Consider the following 25816-nt stretch of genomic DNA (forward strand, 5'->3'; position numbering starts at 1 on the left):
ACATGGCGTTGAGTTAGATAAAAATAATTATATTAAGTAATAAAGTACAAAGTTGCAAAAGCTATGATTCGATGAGAGGTAGAGGAGGACCGAGTAGAGGAGTAGCGATAGTCGATGTACGAGTGGACGCGCCGTGAGAAAGCCCATGAAAGGGAGATTGCGAGGGTGTTCAGCGCACAGTCGTGCACCGTCTGCCCGTTAGTACGGTACGCGCCACATCTTGACATTTGTGCTACGCTTGATTCGAGCATCATCTCGAGAAGAGCAACAGTTATGCCCTCAGATCATTGTGTCATTGGCTGACAACGTCCAATATTAAATTTCGTCACGCGTTTAAGCGCGGTGAGTAACGTGATTTTTCTTTTCAATTTTAAACCGTTTTTTCCTACTTATACGTAAAAGAAGTTTGATAGTTCAATTTTGCCGGATAGTATACAACTTTTTATTCAAACTATAAACTACGAATTGTTATAGGAGAAAGTGCAATTTTTATTAAGAAAAAGTTATTTTATCGTAACAGCCAACATCCATGATAATATTGCACACTTTTAAAATTTTATTTTTATAATATAACTACTACCTTAATAAATTAGATGTTGTGAGAAGAAGCATATAGAAATCCAAATATGGCTCGATAATTTATACCGAATTTGAATCAATCAATGCGCCGTTAAATAATAGGTTGAAAAAAGCGCGAAGGAGGAAGAATTGAAATTTTATTTCTTATAATAATTTACGTCTTCTTATTAATTACCCGATTACTTCTTGAAACTCTACAATGATATTTAATATCAGGAAACCTCAAGAACATATTATTTTCGCTAGGTAAAATTAATATACCGGTAGCGAGGGATAATTAATATTTCTAGAAAGACGTACTAACTCCTACATTTACGGTAATTAACTAACATAAGAGTTGCTTTTAAGGGATTACGCGTAACGTGAAATTGCGCTCTTTTCCTATATCAAAAGAACTGCGTGGTTTATTCGAAGCTGGCTCACTTTTATACCTTCTTAAAAAATTACAAAAGTCATATACACGCGTGTCATCATACGGAATATCATTAATTAAAGATAAAAGAAAGATCTTCATTTCCAAGTATCTGTACCGTTCAATAATTACAAATCCCTTAAAGACAACAGCGTATTTTATTAAATATACAACACGTATTTATTATCGCGAAAGTTTCGTTGAGCGAAGTTTTCCAATAAAATTAGCTGTCACAGGATATCGATCATGCCTTATTCAACTAGCCAATCTTCTAATTATGCATGTTGAGTACCATGGGCATCATAGCTTTTACAGTTTTTACTCTTATCGTGCTCGCTGTATGTGTACGGTACTCGATTCTTTTTCCAATTATCTTCGCGCATGTCCCGCGAATGCTATTATACGCTTTGCCACAGTGATGAAGACTCGCCAAGCATAATGTACAATAACTGTACCGGCGAGCACTACGGTACTAAGTATTGCGGTTTAAGTTGCACGCCGATGCATGTGCCGTGATTCGAACTACACTCGCAAGCACCGAGTAGTTGTGCTAAATGGTTCGCAAACTAATGTTCAAAATTCGGGCAATGTCGCGATGATAGTGGAAGTGCGAGGCCGAAAATGTGGAAGGGGGATAGAATGAGAATAGGGAAATAGAAGGGACGATGATGGTATAGGGTGGAGAAGGATAGAAAGGAAGGGTGGCAGTAAGCGATGTCTACGAAGTCTTCCTTAGTTAAAAGTTTTCAAGATTGAATTAAATAAAACTGCTACGATGTTTCCGTTATCCTGTTTCTCTTTGCCCGCCTTTTTTTTTATCGCTCTCTATCATCAAGTAGCGTTGCAATGGAACGACTTTCGAAATAAGCGGTACAGGGAATTCGAAAATCTATGATATTCAGCAATTGACATTAACGGTGCCAATGATCGTGTCGTATTCTGTTTTATCCGTTCTCCCTCTTTTTACCACATTCTTCATTTAATTGCGAAGATTGGAACAGGATTGAGAAGAATTTGATATTTCTATGGAAACGGATAAATCCCTACCATTCGAATACCGTTATGTACCCTGTTGAACGCCTATTGGATTTTATATAGTTGTAACAGGAAATGGAAACAAGGTTCAGTTTATTTTTCTATGCATAGCAAATCTCATTTCCTTCGTACGTATCGTACGTATGTGTACGCGAAACAGATATCTTATTCCTATCCCTGCAATCAAAATAGAGGATTCCTAGATATTTCTCGATCGACATATGCAATACCATGAATGTAATTCTTTTGTTTTACATTAGTTGTACGTAGGGATAATTCGCAAACAGATTTTAAATATGCTATGAACGAATCTTATAGATTTCGACTTTAATGCTTTTTTGTATCGATTGTTAATTTTTCGTTTCTTAAAGGGTGAAAGTGGATGGAAAGGTAGTAGTTTAAATAGTTGATGTTTTAACGTGAGCTTCAGCTCACAACAGGTGCCATTAACGTATTCTGTTCAACGTCTATGCTTATCCTTTTTTCTAACCAGTCTTCTATCCAGTAATAGCTTTTGTATGTAAACCGGTGTTGTTATACATTCTGTAAACTGAACTCATTTTATTAACATTTTACCGTTCGCTGTATCTTTGAACAAAGGAAAACGTCCAGAAGATATATTAAAAACTAGACATAGTCCAGGGGGATTGAATAAGAATGTGACTACAGGGATATTGCATTTGCACAGGGGTGAGTAGATATTACACGAGCGGGCGGAAAATTTCTGACCATTAGAAAAAAGATCCAACAGTTATAAACAGGAAGAACGTAAAACGTATGAAAAGCTTTGAAAACTGTTGTAAAAAGATAAACCGTTTTTTTACTTTTGTTTCCTATTTTCGAATCGGCTACGCTCATGGTTATTCTCCAATTAAAGGGAGCTTTAGTTTCATCGAGCTTCGCTACGATGTTTGTTCCGATTCGATCACGTTCATTGGTGTAAACATAAAGTCCTTCAAAAGTTCCGATTCGGGTACTCGATAAAAGAAATTCAGGAAACGAATATCGCAGGGATAAGCGAAACTGTAGCGAAGAAAGGATTTTGAAAAAGGAAATGACCGAAAAAAGAAGCAGGAAAAGAAGAAGAAGGAGAAGAGAAAATGGAACAAATCTCTACGATAATCCACGCTTAATCAACGAGGTTTTCCCCTGTGCACCGTAAAAATCGAACTGCCTTATTGCAATCCACTTCTAATTTCAACAGTGGCGCGCTTGTTTCTGCACCCTTTCATCGTGGCACACGTTGCATCGTGACGAGGGATGTTATATGGGGGAAGTGACGAAAGTGAACGACAGGAATAATGGACAGGTTTGGCTAGAGTGGCTTTCCGTTCGGTAGAGGCATTTGTTCCACCGACAGTAACTCGTGCCCGTAATAAACATGCCGTGCCAGTAGATTGACTGATGATACCGTTCTCCGTTAGATGTTATTGGTATGCCCCTATTACCTTTCACCATCGACTGCTATTCAATATATCGACGGATGTCGGTAATTATTATAGTCACACCTCTTCTTCTTCTTCTTCTTCTTCTTCTTCTTGCCACCCTTAGTCAGCCGTACAGATTTATCTTCGAGACACGTATACTTGCCCGTAGTTGTAAGCGTTGCTCGTCGAGTGGGCTTGGAGGGAAGATAAAAAAAGAAAAGATTGAAGTCAACGGAAGTAGAGGTTCAGCGAGGCAGCTGGTTCCATGGGTAAAGTGACGATAGTTGGCCGGAAGTTGAGACGCGAGAGCAACTAGTCGAATTCAATTTCGCCCCACGAAAGGGGAAGAAAATAGTGAAATTTCGCATTACAGAGTCGTATCGCGTCTGATTGAATAAGAACGACAAGCACGTATAATTAGGTTCTAACCAACGAGAAATACAATTTTTCTTGATATCAAGCTTCCTATGTGGCGCGGAAAACTCGAGCGACTATGTTCTTGTACCGAAAAAAAGCGGAAAAAATAAAAATACAAAGAACTGGGAAAGTGAAAGAGAAAAAGAAAAATCTCTACGCGTTTGTGTTTTTTACGCTCAGCTCCGCCAATCGAATCATTTAGAGGTTATTTATCTAGAGATAGAAATCCGTGGCTGGCGATACGGATTTATATCGTGGCTGTTCGAAATTTTTTATTTAGCCGGAGAGAACGGTTGAATGCTTTGGCGGGGCTTCGCCGCTAGGCCAGAATAGAGTCGTCTCGCTCGGTATTCGAGGGAAAACACACAGAGAGAGAGAGAGAGAGAGAGAGAGAGAGAAAGAGTGAGAGAGGGACAGAGAGAGGAAGAAGAGGAAAGCACTCGAATCTCGGAGAAAACGCAGTGCGGAAATTCCCTCGGGCACGATCGTCATTATCATAATTTTTTCTCAATGTCGCCTAACGAAGGTGACACTGAATGCGTAGAAGGCGTGCGTCGCGCATCCAGGCAAACAACAGACCAGGCGAAACAGGTGGGGATTCTTCGAGCGTACTGAAGGGGGTAAAAGGGGCACCTGGTGTATCTCTCTGTGCACGGCTCAGCCGCGGGGTGCAACTTAATGAGCTTCCTGTGTTGGTTCCGCTTGTAGCGCATAACTCGCGTCTCTCGCTCTTTCGTTTTCGTCTTTCGCGTTTTCCACCGTTGCTCCTTTATCCCTCGGGCTCGGTTCCGTGTCTGATCCTTTCGAAATCCGAGTGCTAAGTTGTTGTTTAGGATGCAGACGTTTATGATTGAAAGCAATTCGAGCGTAATGCTTATTAAAATACAATCAGCCCACCTCGTCCTTCTTTGGAAGATAATCTTTGTTTCTGCGAATTCGCCTAGTATCTTTTTAGTAGAAATTTTTCATCAAAGGGTCTCTTACTCTCGCTCATTTCGCTTCCCTAGCAATTATCGGTGGATTCTGTCAGTATGACTCGTGGCTGTTTCGGCACTGCATTACGTTCGCGCGGAGCCGCTTCGCCAATAATTTGGTCGCCACTTGACATATTATTGTATTAGAATTCATAATGGCCTATTTCCACGGTTGATGTTCGCTAAAATCAATTTACCGCATTGTATGTATGAAAATTCGATCGATCGACACTATGCGAATTGATGCCCGAATGTTGCAAAGTTACCGCATGAAAATACCCGAAATCATCGTATCTTCTATAAGTTTCTCTCTAACCGCAACCTGTTACGAATCCATCGAGTCTTATTACCACGGGGGATCGGTAGAGCGCATGAGTAGAGGCATACTTGATGCTCAAATGTTAGATAAATCCCTAGGCTCCACTTATGGCAAGCAGGAAAACAAGGATTTTGCGGTCTTGCAAAGTGCTACGATGCACTATGTGCCAAGTTTATCGCTTCTAAGCCTCTTTACGTATGTGCCTTTTTTTCCTGCTAATTTACTCTAAACCCTGTTTCGTTACTCTTCAGGAAGCTGACCTGATTCGCCGACTTGTATCTCTGATCGCTGTAATCTCTAGCAAATTTACATATAATTAAGGATAGTCGTAAACGACAGGGAATACATGCTGTTGCATGTTTTTATTTTAAACTGAAGCTACTTTGGAATTCGATCGTAGAAATTGGAATTCTCTATCGTACGTGTCAATGACGCGACTGAACAAATTTCACATGTTTCAATAATTCACTCAATTCAGTCTGATATTAATATAACGTTGCTTAATTACTTGTTACGAACGAATTGATTTAGCTATTATTCTGGCACTGAAATGACGCGCGTAACAAATATTTGATGACGAAGAACAGCCAGCGTTAACCGCAAGAATTCTGCTACCGATACAATTTTTGTCAAGTCATTTCTACACGTCGAATTAGCACGTTTCTACATAATGTACGATATAACGTGCAGCGTCAGATAAATTCTTAGTTAGTAAATATTATCTCCGCGCATTTTAATACGTCGACAAATTGATCGAATCAATCTGAATGAATAATATCGAACGTTAAATAATTCATTTAACTGCAAACAGTGCCGATTGTGCTTTCCGTTATTTAGATCTGGTCAGTATTATCTAGTTAGTTGTATTTTAAATTTATTTTTCTACGACGTATGCTATCTCGATTATCGAAATATAATTTTCCATCGATCTACAGAGAATACAAGATGCGGGTAAACATTTTCTTCCGTAAGCGATCCTTTGATACAATGACCGCAAGATTCTCCCCATGGAGATAACTTGGCTCCACGGAGAGTAGGGGAGTCGGAGGATCTTCGAACTCTCGGAGAATTTACAGCGCTATGCATGCACAGTAATCTAACCAGTGTCATAATTGAATCTATGAGAAACACAGTGCGAGTGAGATTAGAAGCTCTACGATGTTTCTGGTACATCTTGACCGGTTCGCGTGCTTACACATCGTCATTGTTCGACGCTCCCCTACGCAGCAGTTTGGAAACTGTTCCTTGATAAACATCAGGGATCAGTCAGAGAGCACTACGCGTACAAGTATTTCAGCGTGGAAAGCGAGAAGAACGCATTCAACTGACACGAAACGCGTCCTGCGTATTGACATCTTCATCTCGAGTGATTAATGAACTCGTCGGACCTAACATTTGGCGCCATGACAAAATACGAAGCGAGGCTCCGACTTTCCAAGGCAAAACGTACCGGAACAAAACGGTGTACGGTATAGAACAAAAACCGATGTTAACGCAGTTAGACCATGAATAACAAACAGTATGAATATTTCGTGCTTAAAACGCATTTTCGCCGCCGAGAGCTTATTTATTCACGAATTCATCAAGAAAGGATAAACATACAGACACAATGGATATTACGACCCTCGTTAGAAAACCGCAAATACACGACGACTGGTTTACCAACACGTGTCATTACATCAAGTGAGCGCCGTTCTCTCTTCTCTCGGCGAGATTGAAGCATCAATTCTTAAACTCTATTCATCCGATATTTTCCATGCTAGTCCGTGCATCCGAGTTATGGAGTCCAATGTCACGATGTTGGAAATTCTTGGTCGAAATTCCACGGACAGTCAGGACCGCCGGAAGGAGAGATCGGCAGCGACGCATGGCAGCCAGACCTAGGGGCGGCATATACGACTTTAAATCCCTGGCTCGTTCGTAATTCTATCAATCTTGTTTGACTTACTTTTCTACCGGCTTCGATCGGTGGATTCGCGTCTAGTGCATCGGCGAGACTCTTCCATATCGTTGCCGTCCAGTGGTCGTGTGCCTCATTTCCCTCGATTCAATTTACGGCATGACGGAAGTGCATAAGTGAATTTTCGTCCCCGTCTAGCCGGAGCTGCTGTAATATTTTCGCGCCACGTTCCGCTGATATCCATGACAGTGGCATGGTATATGCAACCGGGTGGAATCGTTCGTGAAAGTCTCGGGGAGCGAGTATCGCGGGTACGTACATACGCGAGTCTCGAACTATGGCCTGTCGTTGCTTCAGAAAGCCATAGGAGGCGAAGTCAAGGTGCAGCCAACTTTACAGACAGTTTAAACCACAATCCTTAAGTTCTGTCGTTCTACTCGAGGGAGAAGAGAAGAGACAGAGAATAGGATAGGAGAGGGTAACCCAGCAGCAGCAGCAGCAGCAGCAGCAGCAGCACAGAAAGCAGCACGCGGAGAAACTCGAATTCTCGTGCAAACCTAACTGCGGCTATTACTCTGGTGGCAGTCTCTGCTCATCGATAGTCAATTTGCCATTTCGTGGTACGTTACGTGTGCTTCTGCCGCGTTTCGTTGAACGATCCGCGGTGCTACGTGGATACCGTGGGAGCCAGTTCGAAGACGTTCGATCGATAAGCCTCGATATATACCTAGGCTACGTAAGACCTATTCGAAGATCCGATTTCACGCGGGGGGAAATCATTTTTCATTTCTTTCTTTCCCGTTCGATTTCGACGGACGCAGACGGGAAGAAGAAAATGATTAAGGAAAGATGCCTCCGCGGAAGGAAAACGATGGCAATTGAATGGTTTTCTGGAACGCGGATGCCACCGTTCGCGTACCCACAATCCCGCGATATCTCATCAAAAATGAAATATTACCGGTCTGGCTATTAGCAGGAGCGTGCGAACGCGTGCATGGTAACGAGGATGAAGATAAAATTGCTTTTGAGTATTCGTTCGGATCAACGGGTTGCCAGGAAAATTTAATAAAGCGAGAATTTTCTCTGTGCGAAAGTTAGGAAGGCCTGACTCTGCGCGTTCCCTTTTTTTTTTTTAACGCTACCTGCTAGTGCTAATTATTACTTCTCGCGTGAGACGATGCACGCGTGCAAAATTTTAACGATTCACATCATCGCACCCTGTTTCGTTAACAAAGGAAGTTGATGGATCTCTCGGCCTCTATCGAAGCACGATTACGTTTGCCCAGAAATCCGACGAGAGTTTGAAGTATCGAAGTTCGCCGATGAAGGGTGCCTCTCCCGGTGTACCGCTGTGTGTCACCCTCCTCCGAGTCAGGTAAAAAAAATGTTATTTCTGGACACATGTGTTACGCAGTAGTGACTCGTGTTAGCACAGATTAAAGGGTATATAGGATTCGAGGACGTTCGAGGTCTTTCTTCTTTTCGGACGTGTGACGCTGCTTTCGTCGAACGACTCTACATCATCGAATCGAACTTTCCTGATTTCCATTGACCGTGCCGTTTAATGGCTTATAGAAACTTTCACGGTTATCCTCCGCCCTCCGCCCTCGTATACAAGGAATTTCAAACGTTCTCTTAAGTGACACCGAACTTTTATCGCGGATGAACTCGCGCTAATCGATAATAAAGTCGAGACTGGCTGACTTTTTCGAGAAAAGAATCCCAAGTATCCATATCGTTCGAATAGACCGATCGCTTGCTAAAACGCTTAGTAAACGTTCTATCGGAATTCCAATGCAAATTGGAATCCATATTTCGCGGCGATATCGATCGTTTCTGATCCAGTCGAATTCGATGGACGATTACTAGCGAATATACGCGAAGACAAAAGCGGCTGTCTCCGGCCGCCACGGTAGATTAAATATAAGGATGCCACGTGTACCTTTTATCGCGAACAATCAGGTTCCAAGTAACGTTAAACCAACGCGTATGCAAATACGTATCGAGTTCGGTCGAAACTGCGAAAAGTTGTTTGCATCCTCCGGCAACGGTCGGACTCTCATCGATAGTCAATCGCCATTTCCCTGTACCTTTTCGGTACATTAACGAGCACTGAGCGTTGAAGAGGGAGAAAGCCGGGAGCGTAGGGAAAATGGAGGGATAAAAGGAAGGAGAAAGGAAGCGAAAAGGCGAGCCTAGGAGATGGGAAGGAACACGTTCGAGAGGACTACACAGTTGCACTTTCCCAGATCACTGGAGAAGAGGGGAAAATGAATATGCTAGAGAACTTTTGTTGCTCGTATTCCGGGTACGGGGGCTTTTTAAGGAATAAAAATTTCCCCAATTAGGGATTATAGGTCGACTTAAAGAAGGCAAATCGTTAAGATCTTTTGTACACTTCGTTGCGATGGAGGGATATAATCGATTTTCGTTTTTATCAGAAGGATCGGTTATGCACGTGACAACCGCTTCGCCGTATTCTATGCAAATTTCATAATCATCCGAATGCTTCGTTATAACGCACCTGCTTGGCCTTAAACAACAGCTTTCACATCGATCGAGCGTTACATATATGGGTATGCCCAGATGGCGTTAAAATCGATCGAGATGCCTACTTAAGTCGTATTAGCCAAATGCCTGATTCACAGGATAGTCTGAGTGTGGTATTTAGCTGGAGCTCTAGCAAGTGTACCATGTAAACTGGCCTAATGGAGGCACGCTGCCGGTCGTGCAAAAGTGCAGGAATTATCTATCGGGAGTTGCTCGAATTGCGAGCCGAATTGAATTACGAGTTTGTAACACTTTGTGACGGGTTTTGCAGATACCCGTGGCTCTCTATACTTCGCCCGACCTTTTGACCCTTGCTAATTCAACTACGGTTGTTCTCCAAGTAAAAGGCGACCGCAAAAATCGATCCTTCAGGAACCCGTAAAAGGAGACACTGTTTTGTTTTTCTTCTTTTCTCCCGGTTTTCCACCGCGGAAAGATTCGTGGCACTTAGTTAGGACGGAGGTTGCTTGTTCTTGCTGGCAAAAACGAGAAACTCGACGAAGTAAATCCGGTGAGAAGATTAGCTGAATGCAAAGGAACCGGCGCTCGACGAACCTAAGGAGCTTCGGCCGACGGAATTCGATGAGAGTGCTCGAAAACTGTGTACGGTTTTTAACTGTACGGTAGAACGATACCTGAACGAACGAGAGAAAGAGGCCAGGGATAAGGGAAAGAGGAGAAAACGGGAAGAAAGTGGAAACTCGTAAGTAATAGCTCCGACAGCAAACCTGGTAAAATGAACGGATAGACGATGCCATGGAGCGACTCTTATTTCCTTTCGCGCTTCAGAAGTCAGGATAGCGAGGGAAAGAAAAGAAAAAAAAAAGACAGAGAAGAACAGCGAAAAGCCAGTAGAAGAGTAAGAGGAACGGGTATTAGACAAAGAGGCGGAAAGAAACGAAAGAAAAGACGAGTCGTAGCCGCTGCTGTGTGTGGAAGAACCGAAGTTACCTTTCTCTTCCCTCTCCCTCGTCTTACTTTCTTTTTGCCTACACATCTTGGTACTCTCTTACCGTGGCGTTCTTCTTGTACTGCTGTGGGTGTCGGTTAAACTCTAACGTTTAAGATCTCCCAAACAGACTTCGAAGCTTTCCGGACGCACTTTACGTTCAGGGAACTCCCAGTCGTTCTCATGCGCGAGATATTTTTTACCGTATCTAAGGGACGTTGTCCAGCTTAAATACCACTCAAAATTAACGAAGACCAAATTAATCGAACTCTTCTAGAGACTTCTTTCGTCCCAATTTTCGTATTACGTATGAAAGGGCCAGAACGAATTTTGAACGAACGTCGTTCTCTATGTCCAGAGATATTTTGAATGCAATGAAGCGCGTACGTGTATCGTTTGGCGTATTAAACTCTTCTGATGTGCTCGTATCTGTTGGAAAATACATTAAGGTGTTGATATACGGTAGTAATTGTGCATGGAAAGATTTTCCGTGATATTCAGACGAAGAAAGAGAGAGCGAGAGGAAGAGAGAGAGAGACCGAGGGGCGGGAGGGAGGAAGAGAGAGATGGACTTTATATGGAGAATCAAAGACGCTTTTGGTTAGCCAAACCACGTCCAGTTTCCTTCGAGTCAAAAGTGACCAACAGAACAGCTTATTGGACCTCTCAGAGAGGCACTCGTTGCCTGTTATTCATTCTCTCGGTAATACAGCATGCAATTCTCGTGCGCGCGTTTATAATACTCTGTGCATACACTTTGGATAGATGTGCAAATGTATGCTCTGCGCGGAAATTGGTGTTTCGATGTTTAATTTGCTATGGTACAGCTAATGACGGACATTCAAAAGATCGCGTGATACTGTTTTGCATTTAATTATATTCACGTTCCAGATAAATAGCAACGTTCAAAACACCTAGATTCCATATTCTCGACTGCGATACCAGCTCGCGAGATGCTCGGAAATTCTCTATCGAATAATCGAAACAATTGTTCAGTTTGATTACAATAAAAATCGAGTCGGTTTGTACAATGTTGTACGCGTTCGCATAAAAGCAACGATGAAAAGATTCGTGCAAACTAATTAAAAAGAGAAACAGAATAATATTTACACGAGCGTAAAAGTTTTAAGTTTACCCAGACTACGCTACGATTACATTCGTATTTATTAACCGATAGACAATCGTAACTTTCAGTTCGATTAATTGCTCAGTTTTGCAGCTCTGAAATTCTTCTCGTCTTTCGCTTTTTTCCATTGGAAGCCGCGAGACGATCGCTAATTGCGCTTAGTACCTCAGTACAGAACCATCCTTCTTCGCAACGATTCGCCTTCTCGGAATCAACACGCGACAATGTAATCGCTAAAAGCTTTTTTCTCCTGTCATGGTTACGATGTTGTCCCCATGTAAATATTGTAAAAACAACGAAAAAGAGGCAACAAAAAGCGGTCGCCGGCTGATGGCCACCACTCGACTGCCTCGTATATCCGCCTAAAAAGCAGCAGTCCAGTGAAACGCGATGCACTTTCGCAGGACTGTTTAACGGGAATATGTATGCATGTCGGCCGTCGTGGTTCACAGCGTCGGCGCTGCCGTAATTTTCGTCGGTCCGAGTTACGTACGAGGAAAAGCGCGGGCGAATTTTTAGAGGTCTAACTTCGTACTTTCTAGCTCGCGCACATTCGTTTGCTTCTCTCCATGATTTCGTCAAATATACGCGTGCCGCTGCATTTGACATTGACGTACCTTGATTCCTTGACCCCATCTGTCCTGTGTTTCCGATATGCATGAAAAAATTCCTTTTAACGTTTCAGACAATATTAACACTCTCGATGCGTGCGATTTTTCGCGAGGATAGGTATCTTACTCTAGTAAACGCGAAACGCGTAATTCCATAAATAACAAACCGAATTTTAAAGTTAATAATAAAATTCCTCACCTATCCATATATAATAAAAACCAACGTGCGCTATCATTGGTAGATAAAGCTTGAACTAAAAGATTCGCGAAAACGGCGCGGTACCAGGCGTGTTAAAGTCTGCGATAATATCCATCTTGGGGGTGTTAATAACACTCGCTCTATAAACGATCAATTATACATTCACGTAGGTACCTATATCTATCCATAATGCTAGCCACTTAACGAGCTTTTTATCCCCTCTATATAACTTCCGGATATGTAGCCCAGTAGCCTTTCTTTCCGGACAACTGGACCGGTCATCGAACCTTGAAAGATATTAAACGCGTATCGTGCTTTCCCGGGGGTCTCTATCCCTCCCAAAATCACCCTTTATCTGTCTTTGTCTCTTGAAATTGTCGGTTAAAAGAGGGGATAGGGGGATGGTTATTTAAGTTAAATACCGCAGTCGCGGCGTAATTTTCGGCGATGCAAAGAGAACGTGGCCCGAAGTCATAAAGGCCAGGCTTCGGCACGAGCGAAATTTTCATTTGACCGGCCTCTAGTCGCGCGAGTGTGCGTATTTCGCGCGGGCCTCGCTTCGCCTCGGCTCGTAGTGGGGTCGCGGAGGATACTCGGCGAAGGGTAGCGGCTGAAAAGGGAAGAGCAGAGGCGGCAGTCACCCACTATTCGAGTATTATTGCGGTGCTGGCTGCAGGAGGGTGAGGATGGGATATATCAACGGTTGGCGTTTATGTGGCGACCAACTGTCGAGTTAATATTCACGCGATTCAGCTTGACCCCGTGCCACCCCGTCAAACCCGCGCCCATGAACGGCCATGCGAAATTCTTCACTTCGCCTTACCGACCAAAGCATTATGCGTCTTTCCTTCACTGGCTCTTTTTCCACCGATTGCCGTATATTGGTATATTGTATGTTTCTGTATGCTCTCTCACGAGGGACCAGGAAGTTATGGTAATCGCGGTAGACTATGGCCGAGTCAGAGAATTCGATAGATTCTCGTAATAAGCTATTGTGTTTGTTAACCGAATCGATTGATGCAGTTAGATCGGGCGTGATTCTGAAGTACTATGTCTCTATTTATATTTATGTTTTATATTTATTATTATTTATATTTATTTAGATAAATGCCATTAATGACGAATACAAACTGCATTTAAATACAGCAGAGCTCTTGTCCGAGCTAATAGGGAAACAAAACTGTTCGTATAATGGAATTTTCGAATCACAGAATAAAATCACTTTTCTCATATGAAATTACATTTATTCGAATACAGTAATATTAATCGATAGTTTCTTTAAATACTGATGCATTCCATATCTTCTTTGGCTACTGAGTCACATAATCATTTCAACGTAAGTAAACCTATAGAGCCATAATTTTCTTGTACTTCGAATCATCCGAACGCTTTTTCGAATATCGCGGATGCTTCGGCTTGAGAAATACCGTTTCCACTTGTGTAAAATCGTCGTCATTATTGTCCTTATTTCAACGAAACTATTTCGTCACATCGGTAAATTTAAGGTTGTCCTGCCGTTGTCAACGTCAGAGGAATGTACGAGCTTTGGATGATTCTCAATATCATGTTTTGTTTTATAATCCTTGCGATTTTGGCTTTCCCAATACCATGTATTTTTGCTAATTCTGTTGCATTTGTACCATCTTAAAGTTTTTTAATTATGTCGTATTTTATTTCGCTCATTAACGCTCCTTATTTAACGCTCATTAAACGCTAAAAGGAAAGAATACCTGAACACTGATACAATCAAATATGTGTATATTTGAAATGGAAAGGAGCATCCGTTACTGAGAAATATTATGTTCGGTTAATAGAATCTACTGTGGTCTAAAAATCATGTAAAATTAGGTAACCTAAATTAAATTCACATCAAATTCCATTATAATTGTTTATGAACAGATCGATGGTTGATATTTCAATCGGATCATTTCTTAACCAAAAATTTCTATAATTAAAAATCGATCAAAACAAGTTAATTGCAATTAGTTTAATTTTAATCTTCGCAAATGTAAATATGATCTAATTTATCTTCAACAAAAATGACAAGTATTAAACGATAGCGTTAAAACGTATTAAACAATAGGATATTTATAAATAGAGAACTCGTCATATTTTCAAGAGACTGGGATTTGAATAACGAGTTAATTCGCTCCCCCTTTCTCGGTTAATAGGTTCATTAAAACTTTTTGACGTTCTTGTACCTTTTTTATATCACTAAAAACAGGATGGACGAAGATTTTCACGTTCGCGAGATAAATATACTAATTCTGAAAGATTGCCTTTCGTCCAAAAAACGAATAAATCATTTTTGTTGCAGTACGTATGGCGTATGGCATTGCTCTATGGTATGGCATCGCGGGACATTGTTCTCTGCTTCTTCCTTGCTGCCTTCCTGTATTCGAGTTTCGGTAAGAATCAAATGAGATATTCTCGCTCTCCTTAGAATCAGAAGTAGCACTCTTCATCCAATCGTAGCGGCGAGAAGAGGCGTAGAAGAACAAGTTTGAATTGGTCGGAACACGGGGCGCAAAAGTTACAAGTTTTTTAATCCGTACAAAATGATACGAACGAATCTCTTGTATCGTAATAGCATCGTGCCGTAGCTACTTTTCCTTCTCTCCGTGTTTCTTTGCTCCACTTTTCGGTAAGAATCAAATAAAATGCTCCTAAAAGCACTATCGGAAGTCTGCAGAGCTTCCGTAAAAGCATTCCCGTTCGCAAGGTGAACGCGAAGCAGAAATTACAAGAGCGAAGCTCGGCTAAACGTTACTCCGTCCTCTAGTTTCTCCCGAAATATTCGTTTAATATCTAATTTCTCGTTTCATCGTCCGGTAACGCGTGACAAAGGCATAACGCTCTCTTCGAATTCATCTTTCCCGCGCGTCTCACCGCAGGGAACGTTTATTATTTAATAAGGTGTCAGAGGCTGCGACGCTCTGATATAATTTACTCTGATATAGTTAATAAACATTTCTCTACGCGACACCCTGGTCTTCCTTGTCTTTTTTTCTTTCGTTTCTTCCATTTCTCGCCGATGCGACGTTCAGACGACACGCGTCACACGCGTACCTCTACGGACAAAAAGCTCGTTGAACGAAGAAGAGAAACTAAATCTGAATAGCTCAGTGGAAAAAGAATTATTGCCCCATAACTTTGCCTCGTACACTCGCTATGAATCTATAGAGGAGCGATATGCATGACGAGCTAGATTAAGCTGGTCGTGTTAAGAGAGATGTAAAAGATTAAAGAAATCAATATCGAGCCCGGCGGAATATATGGAGAAAGGCAAACGTCCAATGAAATTGTAGAATTCGTGACTGTCATCCGAACGCTACGATCCATTCTCCCGTTAAAGCACATTGTTTTCGTTCGAGGAGCGTAACGCTTAAAATTAATTAGATGTAACGTTGCTGGATCATTAATCCCACGATCGTTAATTATACCCGGTATAATTCCCCTTGGCCTAGGTCAAGCGATGCCAAAGTCCGAGATCCAGCCAGAATTTCTAGCACTTCTGGAGAACCATACGGTCATTCAAGGTCGTGACGTCTCCTTCACCTGCGTCGTTAATCATCTTCAATCTTACAAGGTAATTGCATTCACGTGTCGGTGTAATTAGTAAGTCGATTAGGAGCAACGCTTCGAAATCGTAAGTAATGACTTAAATCGTATTTCCGTAAATGTTTGGCCACGACTCGAAACGCGATCGTGTCGAATCGAACAATGTAGCTATGGTTGCGTAACCAAGCTGCTTAACAGAGTATAATATTTACAAACGTTCTCTGATATTTCCACTTTATACGTGTTTGTACGTAAAAGAAATCAACAGGGCATATGTAAGTGGCGAAATACAGTTGAAATGGACACGTATGATGTCGATTATGGTAAAGCACGTAGGTTTGCACTTTCGTCAGTCCACATCCAGACTTCTGTCCGGAGCCCCACGCGGGACAGACCTGCCGAGTAATTCACTTTCGAGAAGAAGTCCAAGTTTGATTGCGCGCTCGAATCGACAATCGCTTCTATCGCGAGATGAAACGCTCTTGGCGGGTGTTCAGAGGATTTCGTCCTGCCGGATTCGAGGGATGGAAAAGGACACAAGAGAGTGGAGGAAAAGAAAAAGGAGAAGCAGAGAAAGAAGAAGAAGAAAAAGAAGTGGAAGAAGTGGAAGCATAGGGAATTCGAATGTTACAGCGAGCAGGCGAGTACCGGGAGAAAAGAAAGGAAGCTCGAAAGAAGAGACATAAATCAGAGTCGCTAATATACCGTACAACGTGAATGGGTCTGATTTCTACCAGTCCAAGAGCACCGTATCCTTTCCCTTTCTCTTCCCTTCGCTGCATTTGCCTCTGTTTTAAAAGTGCAATAACTCTATATGAGATTTTTCGTAGGGAAAGCGAAATATCGCGATGCAAAACAATTTATCGTGTCGAATATCAAAAATGGGAAAAAACATGTTTGAAGAGGCCATAACGAAAACAACCCTTGGCGAATTTTGTTGATTTTTTAGATAAATTCTAGTAGTCAGACTCGCAACATGATGAAACCGATATCGTTGAAAACGATCTGTACTCTGATTTATTGCGGAATGAAAATTGACCGGTTTTACAGGAATAACTTTTTTTTTTTTATTTGAACCGTTTCTCACCAAACGAGCGGATCTATTTCTTCCGTTCTTGTTAATAACACTTTTATTTCAACTTAATTTCCAACTTCATAAATTGACTAGATACCATTTTTTCGGTAAAACATTACAGAGAACAGTCACGATGGTTATACGTAACACGATGAATATTTTGTTAAAATAAAATGGAAATTCATGAAACAAAAAATAAACATGCTACGGTATACCTTTTACTCTGCTGAAAAAAGCATAAAAATCGGTAAGGGTAATTTTGATTACGAAAGCTTCTATTTCACAGATTCTGCGTATACCATAATATTTAACGGCGCGTCACAAACGTATCGAGATGAAGATTCGTTCAAATTCAGCGGAGAAACGATGCGTCAAAAGTAATTACTCTAAACGATCGGAGCATCGATCGGCATACGTTTTAGAGTACCATCGAAAACGCGAGATGTATGTATTGGACGATTCAATGTCATTCTAAACGCGTGAGATATAACAGATGCCATACGCGTAAAGCCACCATTCGATCGCTTATTGTTTGCGTAGAGAGAAAAAAAATTTTTTCCCGCCAACACGTAGAATTATTCTGTCGGGCAGAACGGTCCATCAGCGTTATTTATGCACACCTTAAATTCCATTGCCGCTCGATCAAAACGCCGCTTTTGTTCTACCGATTTAAAATCCCTTTCACCCGTTCAATAGAACCGTCGTTTGAAATACGACAGATCGAGCACGCAGGACGTATGTTCGTACAAACGGGACCAAACGGGGAAGTACGATCACCGATCGGAATTTGAATCCTGGAATCCAATAACAGTGTTCATTCACTCGCGTCAGGATACTCTAGTAAATAATTACGCTTCATTGGGGAGTGGAAGGAGATGGTGAACGTACAAACGAAATTTCAAACTCATACAACGAGCAGATCGCGATTGATGCTCGTTTAGTTGGCGAAATTCGTCTAACGTTACCCCATCGTTTCATTTTCCTTTTTTCCTTCACGAGACAACCGCAGAATACGTTCCTTTAATTTCGACATTGTTCGTTTCCAGGGAGCAACAAATGGAAAATAAGAGTTGAATTACGCCGTAATACGACTCTTTTTTCTCCAGTTCCTTTCTTATTGCGGTATAATATTTACGTTCCGAGTCTTAACGGGCGCATTTATGTCGGAATTCATGAATGCAGAAGGAAATCGGAGAGAACATTTTACGTTCGCGCAGGGAGAAACTTGTTCTCATATATCGCTTGAAATATATAATTCGCGTGCGTGTAAATAATATTCTTTTATCTTAACGTAACAGCTTGCGAAAGGTAAATTATCTGCATTTTTTTCCTACCGTAATTTCCCCCTTTTTTTCATGTTTATTTTTTCGTTCACGTGTGACCATAACAGGGACAACAGCAACAGAAAAAAAGGTATGTTAAACAGAATTCTATCCATTCGTATTCCTTATTTCCTGCCTTCGACCCACTGGAACACTCGTCCAACGAGGAACGTTTCTTTCGAAATTTATTATTCATACCTCGTAAACGAGTGCAAGGTCCGAAAGAAAGGCAAAGAAAAGAGCGTAATAAGAAGAATACCTTGAAACGAAGAATGCCTTGGCCGCTCTAACCGGGCAGGTTTAACTGCCTAATCAAGAAAGTAACCAAGGTAATACCTAGGAACGTTCAATAGACAGTAAAGCGGCAGCATTTACAACTCTAGTAATCAGTCTTGGTACATTCGAGCGAGGAACGCATTATTCTTATTGCAGGGTTCGCCCACGTGAACCTTATTGAACCGGAGAATGTATTACAAGCGAGAATGTACATATACATATATATATACATATGCACTATGTTATATTCGCTATGTTACTGACTAGGCAGAACAAGATACATCATTCATAACAAACTAATTCTAAAACGATGGTATTATAAGGGGGTGAGCAGTGTAAGTAATGCGGGCAGCGAGTTGCGGTTTATAATCGGTTGCTGAAACTGCGAGAACATTCATGCTCCGTGATTGTATTATGCAGGTCGCTTGGATGAAGTCCGACTCGAAAGCTATCCTGGCCATTCATACGCACATGGTCGCTCAAAACCCACGGTTGTCTGTCACTCACAATGGACATAACACGTGGAAACTGCACGTGACCAACGTCCAACCGAACGACTCTGGCACGTACATGTGTCAAGTTAATACGGATCCTATGAGGAGTCAGGTTAGTACGTACGTTCATCTTCGTACGTTCATCTGATTATTATTAAACCAGCGTACTTGCTTCCATATTTTGGTTCTACCTAAAAGTAGATACATGTATCTATATACGTGATATGTTAAAAACGATTATTATTTTTGTATGTTGCTTTTATTAAATCGTCTCGATATCGTATATACGATACAATACGGACGAAGGGAGACGAGTTAATAGATAACGTTTGTTGCATTACCGTCGATTCCAGCTAACGCGGTTGACACGTCGAAAATATTACTATCGAAGGGATAGCCGTTGATAAAATCGATAAAATTGAATATAAAATTTCGTCGCGAAAGGGCGAACGAAAACACGCGAAATAAAACGAAGCAGATATAAAATATGAGACGATTCGTTTCATTGTGTTTTTCAGTGTTATCGTTACGATTGGTCAACTGGTATATATCGTATATATATTTTTTCCGATGATAAACCTAGATTAAAGGGAAGTCTCAATGTTGGAACAGCCGTATTTGTTGAGGTTTGAATCCGCGAGTTAAGCTTGATTTAAATGTTTCGAGGGAGAAACGGGAAAGAGTAGGTTGGCACAGTATGGTCAGACTAGACTTCTCCGCATACAGACAAATGGTGGTATACGATAGTCCGTAACGATCTTTGCGTAGATTGGTCACATGAAGGTAGTGATACCGCCCGATATCATGGATTTGGACGATTCGGCCGATCTCCTAACGGCGAAAGAGAACAGTGATCTGCGACTACGGTGTCGCGCTACAGGAACACCGAAACCTGTGGTCACTTGGCGACGAGAAGATGGACGAAATATTACTCTTCGAACGGAGCATGGTGTTCAACGAGGTAACATTTTCCAGAATTATTTCTGACAGTTTATACCGACGATACTACCAATTTCACTGATCTTGATCAATCAGTGATTCAAGCAAGCTTTAGGTCCGACATCACCGATGATTTTTATCTTTAATCGCGTAGATTATTAAAAACTTGGATTTTTCGTTGGAAACGGATGAATATTTGATATTATAGATATACACTTTTGAATATTTCTATTATTCTAGCTGCGGTTACAGAAATTCTTACGCTGTATTAAAATAATTTCGAATTGAAATGTTCCATAATGCCGGAAATTTACTTAAACTTTACCGTTTGCAAAACTGACAGTAGAATAAAAGAAGCTTTTAATAAATCTGTTAAAAGCAAAAAAATAGTGAACAATACTATTTGTTATTTCTTTCATAAATCATAAATATTAGGAAACACGGCAAACTTTTCAACAATAACGGAGTCATGATCGTTTTAAAGAGAATCAATATGTATTTTTATCATTAAGCAGTTAAGGACGTCTGATTTGCATGAATTAAATCTTGTTCCTGGTGCTTATAAAAAAGATGCATACATGAATAAGTACATAAGTGTAATGTGCCTCGAGTATTTCAATGCAGTTCCGTTCCACGCAACCAGATATTCGTTGAACGTATCAACGTGAAAGCGCGATCCTGTCTGGTCCATCGCGTTCCGCAGAAAATCAACCAGCCGATTAGCCTTTCTAACAGTGAGTGATGGATGTTGACTTTACATATATTTCCTCTTCGCCGACCCCATCGATTCGCATACCCGATTGCAATATTCGCTGTGTACATTGCGCCGCAAAAGTGTCTACCACTCAGAATCTATATCGTGCCGGCGTTTCGACGATCTTTCCGTAAAACGCATCATAGGGGAGTATTCTGGTTGTTTCGGCTTCCTTAATGAGCTCAATTCGGATCCACCGTCGTTCCCCATACGTTACGTTCCCCGGAAACCGCTATAAAAATGTTATATGGAATATTCAAACGGGATACGATTCGTATACAACAGGTACGCAATATGACCTGTTGGGAAATTTTCAAAAGGACAAAATATAATAGTCTACGAACGAAATACTTTAAAGTTATTGAGAAAGAATGGAATTAACTTCATAACGAGGGTAATATTCATCCTTATGCTGTATACGTATCATAGAAAGACGTTATGCTTGTAGGAACATGTAAAGAATTTTATTTATATTTCGATTTGTTTATCATAGCTAACGTTATAAATAGACATTTAAATATAACATAAAAAAATTTGACGATGCAAAAATACACATAATACGTAGAAAAGCACAAAATATCCATAATATAGTTTTTTTATAATATTAAAGAAATAAAACGAATTTCTTAAATCCTATTTTTTTAATCGTATTCACAAGAATATGAATTGCCGTAAACAGTCGAATAATGTTGAGAAAATTGCATCCAATCCATTTCGACATAAAGTAGAAACATGAAAATTACATGTGAAGTACAATATCTTTCAAATATCCTTCCAGACTTCTAAGGATTTAGAATAGAAATATCAATAGGATTCCTGAAGGAGACTTTACAATCGTCGGAATAGGGTAAAATTACCGTCTAAACGACGGCAGTAAAATAGAATAGGAATATCGATATAACATATATGTGCCTAGAGAGTCTGACCCGACGTTTCATATGACCCGTTGATAATGCTTGACGCAGTAAAGTCGTACGAAGGGGAGCAACTTCATCTGACGGGCATTCTGCGGCAGGAGATGGGCTCTTACCTTTGCATCGCCTCGAACGGCGTGCCGCCAACGGTCAGCAAACGATATTACGTGAACGTACGATGTAAGTGAAGCGGCGGGTCCGTTAAATTGGCGGGCACCTCGACGAAGAAACTTCCAGTGATTAATTATAGTTTTCTCCGATGCAGTTAAACCGCTGATTAAAGTCTCGAACCAATTAGTAGCGGCACCTGTTAACAGCGACGTCGTTCTTCATTGCTACGTCGAGTCCTGGCCGAAAGCTCTGAATACATGGTACAGGGAGAATGGTGAGCATTATAATATTGAATCTCACGTGTTATTTCTCAATATCGTTCTCAGTGTGACCATTATCCCGCGTCTTGTTATGTGAATTCTATCGTCTATCCTCCAACCGATGTTAATGGTTATATAGGTTGGTTCGTATTATCTATTCAGACTCGGAGCAGTAACAGCATGGTTCCATTCAGACAAATATATATATACATAATATACTGGCTTTTTCAGATACGTTACGCTGACCATCATTCTCAGCAAATTCAAATAGCTCAGATTCGATCGATTCGAGATAAACCAGAATTACAGTCGGGTACTAGAGAGCCAGGATTCAGAAGTTTTAGTTAGGCAAGCTTTAAGTTATTCGTGTTTGAAGTTTGAAAATCAGGAGTGAAAATTAGTATGTACTTCAAGTTCTCTTCTCCTTTTTCTCTTCTTTTTCCCTGTTTTTACCTCTTTTTTCCTTGTTTAATAATTTTGTAGTCATTTAAGAAAAAATTATTTGATAATAAACGCAAAAAAATTGTTCAAACGATAGCTACTATAAGGAAAGATATTGCTCTTATATCCATCAGACATTAGACTGATAATATAAGCACTAAAGATATTGATCCGAATGGGATCGTTGCCGTTTTGTGTTTGAATGGATAATATTAAACCAATCTTACGACGGACGATTGTTATAGGTATGAAATTACTGTCGGATGAGAAACATGATCTAACGGAGATTCCGTTGAACGATTATGCGTATCAGTTGAACTTGACCATCAGAAGACTGAATAGGGACGACTTCGGTAGTTACAGCTGCTCGGCGGAAAATTTGCTTGGCAAGGCCGAAGGGACGATACGACTACAAGGTAATCTTTCCACATTCGATTACTTTATCGCTTCATACATACAGTCAGTTATCAAATATTATCAAAGTCTACGCACTTCATAAATGTGAAATATTTTGATGAAAATACAGTAGTTCGACCAATCTTTTTGGAAATTTTGTATTAATTCTACATGGACACGTATTTAACGCTAGAGGATTCTTCATCGCTTAAAATAATAGCAAATTATTTTCACCAGAGAAAGATCTTTTCCACGATTGTTTCGGAGGTATAAGAAAAACATGTTTAATAGAATCGAACGATACATTGATAGCTACATCTAGCATTAAAAAAATAACACTATTTATTTAACTTATTAAGAAGAAGAAATATATATAGTTAGCTTTGCGCCGTTCACGCTTGAAAAACTTTACCGCGGCTTTCTCTGACACGTACCCACGGAAAGCAATTATATTCGTTGATATATGTTCCTCATATATAAACCGATATCGGTTCGCCTCCATGTGCTAGACCGAGGGAGTTGTAAAGGCAAAAGCTTGCAGAAGCTTAAAGATTTTAAAAGATCATAACCGTATATTCTTCAAAGTATTCTTCGTTTATATCATAGGAATGTGATCGAAAATTTAATTCCTCCCGTTAGAAGATCGATGTAAACGCGTTGTTTCTTTTTCTTTCTTTTTTTCGGTAGCTCGTTCAATCGGACACGTACAACACATGTTTGATCGAGATGTGCGGACGCGATACCTAAATTATTATATTTTCTTTTCGCTTTATATTTTCTTGCTCTTTCAAGAAATAAATATACCGTTTCGTAAATCGAATTCTCTACATCGTTGACAAATGATATGAAAATAAAATGGTTACAGAGTTGCATTTGACGCGAACCACGTCGATACCTATTCGCCACAACACGGACTTCTTAGACAAGTACGGCTCGAAGAAGCAAATGGACAGAACAGGGAACCATGGATTCGGACGGGAAGGTGGTTCATTGTCGAAAAATGGAAACATGGGTCACACAAAGCCGATGTTAAGGAGAAACAGTTCGAACACGTTGACGGATGTCACAATGAAAAAATCGAAAGTTTCATCATATCCGGCACCTGCACCTGCGCCAGCGCATTCTACACCGACTCAACTGAGCGTTCAGAATAGCGTCACATCGCTGCGACAACACTCGCGATTAAACTGCGTAGGATTAATGTTCGCTTTCCTAGTGATAGTGATCTGTAACTCGTAAACAATCGGCTGTTTCGTATGTACGGAAGAGTACAAATCACCTTTCACAGGGATTAAACGAGAACAGGGATTAAAGAAAAGGAGCTAAAAGAAAAAAAAATGAGGGAAAGGCAGGAAGCAAAAATATCTTTGAAAACAAGAGTCCATTTTATCCTAACTAACGTTCGTTATGTTTTGCGTTAAATATTTATACTTTCGATTCATAGACAATGTTTTTATATTCTTTTTTATCTCCAACGCGGGAAATGGTCAGCTACGCTTCTATCGTGTAGAAAAGTACACGCACAACCTTTAGGACTATAGATGTTATCGTTCACACATGTGTGATTATGTCAAACGCATCGATATACATCGTTTTGTGGTGAAAAAAATAACGAACGGTTTTTTATGACAATAACTGTAGTTGTATACGGTAAATCGGTAGAACAATCATCCATCACCGATAAAACGCTCGCGGACTGTTGTCGTTGCCAGATACACGTGTAGAAAGCGTGTATGTGAATTCACCGAATCGATGGATGTTCATTTTTAGACCAATCTCTCGTGTCACACTGCCGAACACAGATATGATGTACAGTTATTTTCGAATATACGTTCGAACGCGAACGTAGACGTTAATTGTTTATACATATTTTGTGCGTGTGCATGTTGGGGGAACCGTTATTCGCCGCTTTCCACAAATTTTATTTCGAAAAATCGGTTGCTCAGGCATGAATGTGATCGAACGAACGGAACCAGATCTACTTTTGCACGCCCGATCATCGGTTCATGAACGTTCTCATTAGTAACAAATGAATGTATTGTTTATCGATGTTAACGTCTGAGTTGTGTATCTGTGTATGTATGTACGACAATAAACGTTGTTTTTACCAATGGCTTTTTTCGCTATCCCTTCTAGTGAATATCAGCGATCCTTTCAAACAATACAACTTGTCTTAAAAGGAAAACTTTTTCCATCAAAGTAAGAATCAATACGTTCTTTGCAAATGTACGAATTTATTGTTTCGCAAGAACGCGATGTTTTTGCTGTTTCGTGACAACTTGGATCGCTCTATATCCGTAATGAAAATTGATTCGAAAATCGTGTCTCTACATGTTGTACCTTGAAAGAAATAGGACACGGTTGTCTTAGGAATATTATCGAACCAGTAAACTAATATATAACTTAATATCTCGCGTATCTTACCATTAATATTTATTATTTAGTGACGTGAGATTTAACTAAAAATCAATTTGCAAGGCATGTTGCCGGTAAATGCAAGGAATATTCCTAAAGTAATACTACGTAAAAAATGTGCCACATTTTTAGATACGAAATTTTTTAATTTTTCTTTTATACGAATATTGAAAAACCGAGATTTCTCATCGAACGAACGACATTGCATCGTGAGATATTTTATCCGCAGACGCAAAGAAGCTACACTCGAATTTTTTTAATTATCGACCAACTTTAAAGCTAAAATAAAGAGGCACGATAGCGTGTTCTTTTATTTTTCATGGAGTATGAAACGACTTTTTCGATCGGTTACAAAGAGTC

The 25816-nt window shown here is 40.5% G+C and overlaps 1 protein-coding gene across 2 annotated transcripts; it reads left to right on the forward strand.

Moving 5' to 3' along the window:
* Positions 1 to 179: 179 nt before the first annotated feature.
* LOC117159787 (lachesin) lies at positions 180 to 25152 on the forward strand. Of its 2 annotated transcripts, none has more exons than XM_033339934.2 (9): positions 180 to 342; positions 14816 to 14906; positions 15966 to 16087; positions 19153 to 19338; positions 19995 to 20187; positions 21885 to 22013; positions 22099 to 22218; positions 22891 to 23061; positions 23907 to 25152. In XM_033339934.2, the coding sequence occupies exons 2-9, from the start codon at positions 14828 to 14830 to the stop codon at positions 24278 to 24280; spliced, it is 1374 nt and encodes a 457-aa protein (XP_033195825.1). In that variant the 5' UTR covers positions 180 to 342; positions 14816 to 14827; the 3' UTR covers positions 24281 to 25152. The 2 variants fall into 2 exon arrangements, with proteins under 2 accessions (XP_033195825.1, XP_076475387.1); XM_076619272.1 differs by lacking the exon at positions 180 to 342 and adding an exon at positions 9723 to 10316.
* The last annotated feature ends 664 nt before the right edge of the window (positions 25153 to 25816 follow it).

The sequence above is a fragment of the Bombus vancouverensis genome, chromosome 6 (genome assembly GCF_051014615.1).
Source record: "Bombus vancouverensis nearcticus chromosome 6, iyBomVanc1_principal, whole genome shotgun sequence".
Lineage (NCBI taxonomy): Eukaryota > Metazoa > Arthropoda > Insecta > Hymenoptera > Apidae > Bombus > Bombus vancouverensis.